Raw genomic sequence first — 8,694 nt, forward strand, 5'->3', positions numbered from 1 at the left:
TACACCGTTGCTTAATCAATCCTTAGGGGAACATCTGTACCTTCCATTTCGTTATTATTTGGACAATAACCTGTTGTTAATTTGGAAAAGGAAAATTTGTGGTAGAATGAGGCTTTGCAGCTACATTGGGCAAGCAGAGCGTTCAGCACTGTGAGTGTCACTATGTGATAGTGAAATACCAAAAGCAGGATTTCTTCTGTTACAGATTGCAGAAGGGATGGCTTACATAGAGAGAAAAAATTATATCCACCGAGACTTGAGAGCAGCTAATGTCCTGGTCTCAGATTTGCTGATGTGCAAAATAGCTGATTTTGGACTAGCCAGAGTCATCGAAGACAACGAATATACAGCAAGAGAAGGTTTGTGTTTTTATTTTTTGTCTCTAAAGCCTCAGTCTCTGGCAGGCAGTGAGGCTCTGTCTAAAGATTATTTGGATTCCAGAAGATGCCATAATAACTTTCTAAAGGCAGCACTGTAATGCCAGCGTGTTTTTAAAAACACAAGCAAACAACGGAGCTTCTGCGCACAGGTTGTATTAGGGTCACTGCCTAGAGCTTTTCTGAGCTTGTTTCGTGGCTGGCTTTCCTGGCTTTCGTTTTAAAGGCACCTAATATTTTCACATGGTCTGGATGGAAACTGTGGTAATGTGGGGCAATAGTAGAAAATCAAAGGGAGGAGGAGGGAGAACAACGCGCCACAGCTGAGGCTGAAGGAAGATGGGTTGTTCAGAAGCACTAGGTAAGAGTAATTCAAGTGGAGTACAGCGGGAAGGCCCTGACTAAGCAGGTCTCAAAGGTAAAGAACCCATACCTGGGGCTTTTACCTAGCTCTGAGCGTAGTATAGTGCTTAAACAAACCTTTCACGTTGTAAATTCTTTATGCTGCGTTACACTAAAGTGCCTGTCTTTGAGTTTAGGTGTTGAGTGGAGTTTCCTAATGTAGCTGGCACTTTGTGCCGGCCGGCCACAGGAGGCTGAAAACGGGGAACCTGTTCGTGTTACTCTTCATGGCCTGAGAGCTAGGGCAGTATCCCCTGAGGAGCCTGTTTGAACTTGTCTTACTTAGGTAGAGGGAATTTGCATTTACAGGGGATATTTTGGAGTCAGTTAAGTAGAAAGCTGGTATTTTGAGATACAGCTGACAACTCTTTTGTATCTGAGACTTCTCAAATATCAGAATCTGATACAAGAATCATAGAATCACAGAATGCTTAAGGTTGGAAGGGACCTCTAGAGGTCATCTAGTCCAACCCCCCTGCACACGCAGGGTCACCTAGAGCATGTGGCACAGGGTGGCATCCAAGCGGGTTTTTGAAGATCTCCAGAGAAGGAGACTCCACAACCTCCCTGGGCAGCCTGTTCCAGTGCTCTGTCACCCTCACTGTTAATAAATTTTTCCTTAAGTTCCTGTGGAACTTTTGGTGCTTCAGTTTGTGGCCATTACCATTCTGTGGCCGAACCTCAGTTCGGTTGGTGGCCACCAGTGAAAAGAGGCCAGCACCATCCTCCTCACTCCCTCCCTTGAGGTACTTACAGACACTGATCAGATCCCCTCTCAGCCTTCTCTTCTCCAGGCTGAACAGGCCCAGCTCCCTCAGCCTCTCCTCATAGGGCAGATGTTCCAGGCCCCTGATCATCCTTGTAGCCCATGTGTGTACACAGGCCTTAAAGTGTACATTGAAGCTAGATGGATTTTTCTCTAACCAGCTTTTCTCATTGCGAAGAAAGTCTTGCAGAGTCCCAGCCAATGGGCACGCTGTGTTATTCCCTGACCACTGGGCAGAAGGGAAAATAGTTGGTTAGCATAATTTGGGCAAAAATTCACAATACCCAAGAGTCAAAAGATCCAGTGTAACTTCAAGTGTTTTATTTGCAGCTTTGACACCAGGCTTACAGCCTGGTAACATGTGTCTTGCAGCCCATTTCTTTTGGTAACTCTTGAGCAAGAGGAATTGCTGATACCTTTGCTCACCTGGGGATACCATAGATAAGTCACTTAAGACCTTTTAATGGCTTGATATAGTGTTTAAATCTGCCTTTGACTGACTGAGAACATATGGTTTCCTAGGGGCAAAGTTTCCCATTAAGTGGACAGCACCAGAAGCAATTAACTATGGATCCTTCACTATTAAATCTGATGTGTGGTCGTTCGGGATTCTCCTGTATGAAATCGTTACGTATGGAAAGATTCCCTATCCAGGTAAGGATGTGTGTTATTAGTACATTGTGTTTATACTTTGATGTTCTCTTAAAATAAAAAATATACCCAGGGAAAGAGCTGGTGCCTGACAGTAGCAGCAGCCATGATTAGAAAAGTGCGTCTTGCAGGTCACATTCGTGTTTCAAAGCCTAGAGTCACTGTGTGCATGAGCCATGTGCGTCTCTGTGGCAATTTTTAGCAAATAGACAAATATATTTATGTAGTCAAAAGAAGTTACAGTTGCAGCAAATACTGAATTGCAGTAAGAGTCACAGCCCCTGAGTTCTGCAGCAGCTGGTAGTGAGCAGCAAGGTGACACTGGGGGCTCAGGGCTGCTGCTAGAGGGGTGCTGGTGAAGGTGGTGGTTGTGGGCAAATATGAGAATATGAAACATTTTAAGTGAAAGTGCTAAAAAGGTCTGTTTTCACAGCGAATAGACTGTGTTTTGTCAGTGCTAGCTAAGCTAAACAAGAATGAAAGCAGAGCCTGAACAAGTGTGGACGTGCCACTGGAAACACTTACTGCTGGTGATCAGTGTGGCTCAGAGAGGAGACAACAGTGGAGTGTATGAGTAACGGGTAGCTGTGAAATGGTTATGATGTGTTTGTGCATCTCTCAAAAAAAATCTCTATACAAAATATGAATTAATGTTTTCAGCATAGAGGAACAGCTTGTGTACAGGATAGTTCTGTGTGCACAAAGATGTCTCATATCTCAGACAGGGCTGATTATCTGGCAAGCAAACTGCCTTCATTTAAGCTTTTAGGATTACGGAAAGTTAGCTGGAATGCTCCTGTCTGGTGGGCAGATGGGGGAAGCGGAGCCACATTCAGTTGCGCGGCTCATCTCACCTTCACAAGTGGAGCAACTTCTGAGAAGCAGCTTGAGGACACAGGCAGCAAAGGGAGGTCACACTTTTCATTCAAGCAGAGGCTTTCCAGTGCTTGGAGTGCAGCAGCTCTTGCTATTTAAACAGTGAAAACACGTTCACCAGCACTTGATGCACAGCTGGAATTCTGCATCCCGAAATAGCAGAGCAGTCAGGAGGCAGAGCCGGGTGGTCCCGGACTCTGGAGCGGGAACGGGAGGCTCTGCGCTCCTGGGCACGCGGAGCCCAGGCCTCTGCACAGACCGCGGCGGCGGCAGAGAAGAACAAACCCCGTCCCTCCGCACGGTTCACACACAAGGCAGAGCCCAGCAGAGCCTCTCTGCCCCACAAGGCTCCAGGCCAGCAAAGCACTTGGGCTCAAAAGCAGCCTCCTTGAACTCCAAGAGGTGATAGGGCTGCCTGCACAGCTCAATGTTTAAACATCTTCACGGGCTTTTTCTTGGTAAAATATGTGACTGGGTAGCAGAGCTTCCCCCAGTGCCCTCTAAATGGGAGCAACACCTGTGTCTTCCCGGTGCTGGGCTGCTCCCTTAGCCCCTGCCCGGCTCCCAGCTCGTCCCTGCGCGGGGACGGGATGCAGGTTGTTTGCGGCTGCCGTGAGGAGCCTCCGTCCCGCACAGCCCCACGAGCCGCCTCGAGACCGGCTCTGCGGGAGCACCAAGGGCCGCCCGGGCTGCGCGCTCCTCGCGCCGGGAAACAGGTGCCGTGTTTCTGTTTCATGAACAAAATCAACCCGTCAACCAGACTGCTCTAACTAGCATGGGAAAGTCTCCTCCTAGGGGAAGGCTGAGCAATAATTTCTTAAACACGGAAGAATTTTTATGAGCCCCATAAATAGGCCATGTGCTGAGGATGCAGCCGTCAGGCGGCAGCCAGAGGGAGAAGCCATTGGGCTGCAGCCTGGGAGTATTTACTAGTTTGCAAGTGTTTGCTTGTGGAAAACTGGAAGAGACCTCCACTACAAATGAGAACAGGATCTTAAATAGCCCATGGGGCTGATGCTGAAGAACCACAGGATAGCAAAATAAATGGGCGACAAGTTTATTTCACATAGAGAGGTGGGAGGTTTTGCAAGAGTGACCTTGCTGTAACCAGCAGGCATCATAGCAGCAATAATAGAATGATTTTCAGCTCTAACTGGAAAGCTTCAAAACATTATTTTCAGTTATTAAGTAGAAAGGATTCAGCTTAGAACTAGATATGAAATGGTCTGAGTTAAAACGACAAGCAGCCAGTACTGCTGTAAAGAAACCAAAGCAGGCGACTTGGCAGGAAGCGCTTCCAGCCAGGAACCTGGCGCCGTGGGGGCTCCGTGCTTACAGCCCGCTCTTTTCCTTCCTGAGACCCTCAGGGCAGTTAGCGGGGCTGGACTTTCAGGAACCTCTCCTGAAACAGGAAACAATCCGATTTTGCAGGCAAGTTGAATTGGTGGCCAGAAGTGAATCCCAGGTGATTATACAGCATGTAAAATATTTGAAACATCCAGGTTTGCATTCCAGCTGTATCAGGTGCTCTTTACCAGATACACCTCTTCCCAGAGAGGGATTCCTTTCCCACACCAGTGGGTTCCCGTCTTTTCCCTGGCTCTGCCACAAGGAGAGCTCTTCGCCCATGACGTTCACCAGGTACCACAGCGCTGAGCAGAGCCCCAATCCACAGCACCGGGCTTAGCTTCTTTGCAAGATGGGTGCAGGCGTCATTAGAGTCAGAAACACCAATGCATTTTACTGACCACAGGGTAGCTTGATGAAACAGTTAACTCTCTAGCCATTTAAAGAAAAAAAAAGTAGTTTTGGAAAAGTTTTGGCAAAGTTAAATAAGTAGCTGTTTTGAAAGTACTAGCTGGACCCCAGGGCAGACAGGTTAGCTGTTGTGCTTACCAAGCAAACAACCCCGATCCAGCGCGTATGCGAGTACAGTCGTGGCGCACTAGGGGTAAAGGGCTTCCCAGTTCTGTCGTGTGTCCTGAAGCGGTTCTTTCACAAACCGGCGTCCTGCAAGTTTGCCGAAGCAGCGTGTTTGTCCTGGGCCTGCAGCACGCAGCAGAATCGGTGCTGCAGGCACGAGGTGCGAGCACAGCCTTGCACAGCACCCGACCCCCAAACCAGCCCCCCAGGGCACAGCCCGACCCCCCAATCCAGCCCCCCAGGGCAGCGCCCGGCAGCACCAGCCGGCCGGGGCTCTGCAGCGCAGGCGCAGCCCTGGGGCGCCCTGCACGTGGTGCTGCTCTGAGTTCCACCACTCAGATGTCTAGTATGGATCATTAACATATACTCCATAAAAATGCTTTAGCAACCTTCTTCCTACATTTATTTTGTCTTCTGCTTTGCTTTTTTATAGTAAAAATGCTTTATTCTGTGACAATAGTGACAATATCCCGTTCCACTCTTGTCCTCTAGAAGATATTTTTGTGTCTAGACATGGCAGAACTTCCCTCTGCCTTCTTCAGAGATGGAACCTGGGAAATACAAAGCATGTGTCCTGCGTGGGCATTCTGGTCCAGCACCACATTTCATGGCTCACGTTTCTAGAACAAGTTAAAGCCAAAAGGCTTGAACTGAAGTCACACTGACCTTGGAAGGTTTTTGAGCCAAGGTTTGGGTCAGTCCTATTGTTAAATTCCTGCAAATTATTTATTTAATGTTAACCCTTCTCTACACAAATTTTTAGAAATAACCTCTCCCTTCAAAATGAAGTGAGAGGAGATCCACTGTGTTCTGTTGTGTTGCCGCCTCTCTTCCCAAGGAAAAAAATTGCTCATGCAGTTTGTGCACCATAGTTGTCAGAACGTCCATGTTTACTGATAAAGCAGTGCAGTCATCTCAGATAGCCAAAGCAGTTCTACAAAACTAAGTTGTATGGGCTGTGTGGAGATCCTACCACAGAGCAGCAGGGTCCTAGAGGCCTCGGGGCCACCGTGTGTCCCCTGCTGCCTGGGCAGGGACAGAGACAGGGGTCCCACACTACCCTCACCAGAGGGCACCGCGGGGCCCAAGGGACGTGCACCGCGGCGGAGCAGCCGGAGGCTCCCGGCGTCCGTGCCCAGGCGGGTGACGCTGAGGCCAGGGATCGGACCAGGGCTCATCCTCAGGGAAAAACCACGCAGGGCAGAACGGGCAAAACTCACCCCAGGCAGCAAGACTTTTTCTTTGTGCCGTAAGAGGGGAAAGGAGAGGAAATGGCCAGTCGCAGAACAGACCGTGCCCGTGATGCTCAGGCTCTTGCAGCAGTTTTGCACAAGCCATCGTGGCAGACCCCGTCCGCGCCGGGGTGTTAATGCGAAGGCCGGGGAGGCCCAGCGAGCAGGGCAGGAGCGACGCAGCTCGGGAGAGGAGGGTGACACAGGAAAAACCCAAGCAACAGAAAAACAGTTTCTTGAGGAGTCGGAGATCAAAATGATCTTTCCCATTTCTTTCCTGTGTCAGGTATGAGCAATTCCGACGTGATGGTCGCGCTTCAGCGCGGGTACCGCATGCCGCGGATGGAGACCTGCCCGGCTGAGCTCTACGATATCATGAAGACCTGCTGGAAGGACAAGGCCGAGGAGAGGCCAACGTTCGACTACCTGCAGAGCGTGCTCGACGACTTCTACACGGCCACGGAGGGGCAGTACCAGCAGCAGCCATAGCGCGCCGGCCGCTGGCCCAGGCCCTTGGCACAGAGCAGCACCTGGGCAGAGTGCTCAGGGCAACCACTTTGCCAGTTCGGATGTCTTAACCACGTGCAGAGGCTGAAATGCTAAACGAAAGAGTCATTCTGCAGAGAAATAATCATGTTTTTCTTTGGTGCCTCTAAAGGCTGAAGTTCTCTTTAAATGCCCTGCGTTTTGTATACGCAGAAACATCCCAAACCAAGGATTTTTTTGGGGTGGGGAGGGAGGAGGAGGGTAGAAGTTGACAAAGTATTTTCAGCTCAAAGTGAAGGAATACATTCCAAGGAGACCTTTATGAAGGATGAGGAGATGCACGAACAGCTGTTTTCAAAAGAAAGCAATGTGGAAATTATTTTTATATCCTTGTTATTTCACATTAGTACGTGGATATGGTCACCTCTTCCGAGACTTTCTAAAAGGTATAAGACTTCCTTAAGGAAGGGGCCACGGAGGCGGTTTTTGACACCGCAGCAGACCCCGTTCCGCCGCCGCGTTGCTGCCGGTGGCTCTGGGGCCGGTTTGGAGCCGCCGCCGCTCGAGCGCAGCCAGAGCCCGCGGGGCCCTCACAGCCGCTCCCGGCGCCCCCCGGGGCAGCACAGGCTGGCGAAGGGCGTTCACGTCCTCCGCGCACTCACTAAAGCCGGTACCAGGGAAAGTGTGTTCAGCTTAGTTCTTTTAAATGGTCATGATTATTCAAGAATATTCCTTGTGTTTTTGCTGCTTTAATCAACTAACCTAAAGCCTTTTTTAAAGCCCAAACTAGTTCTAGTGTGATCAAGGACAATTTGCAATAATGCATCAAGTTACATTGCAGGGACACTAGAGGCTTGTTGCTTACCACGCAAACCCGTAACTCCTAACAAGAAGTTGAAGCATTTGGCTACGCTCTACCTACTTCAGATTGTTCGGGCAAGATGACTTCTCCAACCCTGAGCTGGTGCAACTGCAGTGTAACTACAGGGCAGGGATTTCTTTGAAGTGACAGTTTTTTGCTGTTAAAGCCCAGCACCCTCCTCACTTCCTTAAGCAAATGGTACTCGGGAGAAGCCTGGAGCCCTTGGGATGAAGCTTCAGCAGGGCTGCAGCACCAGGGGCCCTCACCTCTCGCTCCACGGGCTTCCTGCAGCTACCCACGCAGTTAAGCAGACTATCACTTATGTAAATATTGTTTCTATGGATGGTGATTTTTAATTTTAATAAACACAAACATTAAGCATGTTGTAGCACAATGGCTTGGGTCACACGCGGCTGCTGCTCTCTGGAGCAGGCGGTTGGTGCTGAACACGGGACCATCTGTGCGTTGCCACTAACACTGTTTTGCTGTTATGAATGAAAATGGATTCCGCTTTCCCTACATTGAGTCAGTTTGGAGAAGTGGAAAGGGACTGAGCCAGCTCTTTCTGCCTCTTGCCCTGAGGTTGATTGTGTTGCTTAGAGGGCAGGAAGGGAGGAGGACTCTGTCCTCAGCTGCCCTTTGAACAGCTTCACATCCTTCCTCAGGGTCACGCTGGCCCCTGCAGCACTTGGCAGAGGGCACAGTTAGGGCTGTGCCCTTCGGCACAGGCTCCCTTTCAGTTTAAGAAGGGGCATCTCAAACACTCACCTTGTCTGCCCCTCTGGCTGCTAACCAGGGAGCAGGGGGAAGGAGGAGGGTGCAGACTAAGGGCAGGTGCTCTGTGAACAAGGTTGTGCTTCGAGTGCTACATAAATGTGTGCAGGCCCTCAGGGCAGGGAAGTGGCGTGCATCCCAAGCAGCCCCAAGCCTGTGCTGATTAAATGCTTCAGTTTTCCCTCGAGCAAGGTGGGTTTGATAACCAAGTCAAGAGATCAGCGCTCACTGCCTTGTATCACTACAACAAAAGTGTTTGCAAAAGCTGGAATACTCTCTGTGAGAGGAGGGGAATATTTCAGGAATTCAGTGCTAGGGATTAAAGGGCTTTTGAAGCCCTGGAGG

At 49.7% G+C, this 8,694-nt stretch overlaps 1 protein-coding gene across 3 annotated transcripts in view; it reads left to right on the top strand.

Annotated features, from left to right (window-relative positions):
- LYN (LYN proto-oncogene, Src family tyrosine kinase) overlaps positions 1-7,031 on the top strand; it is a 46,259-nt gene extending 39,228 nt beyond the window's left edge. For all 3 annotated transcript variants that reach the window (XM_088540148.1, XM_088540146.1, XM_088540147.1), the window contains exons 11-13: positions 206-359; positions 2,068-2,199; positions 6,514-7,031. In XM_088540148.1, coding sequence (XP_088396274.1) covers positions 206-359; positions 2,068-2,199; positions 6,514-6,716 — 489 coding nt within the window. In that variant the 3' untranslated portion in view covers positions 6,717-7,031. The remainder of the gene's footprint in view (positions 1-205; positions 360-2,067; positions 2,200-6,513) is intronic.
- Positions 7,032-8,694: the final 1,663 nt, after the last annotated feature.

The sequence above is a fragment of the Tinamus guttatus genome, unplaced genomic scaffold (genome assembly GCF_059628265.1).
Source record: "Tinamus guttatus ecotype Peru unplaced genomic scaffold, ASM5962826v1 Tinamus_guttatus_pri_ptg000056l, whole genome shotgun sequence".
Taxonomy (NCBI): Eukaryota; Metazoa; Chordata; class Aves; order Tinamiformes; family Tinamidae; genus Tinamus; species Tinamus guttatus.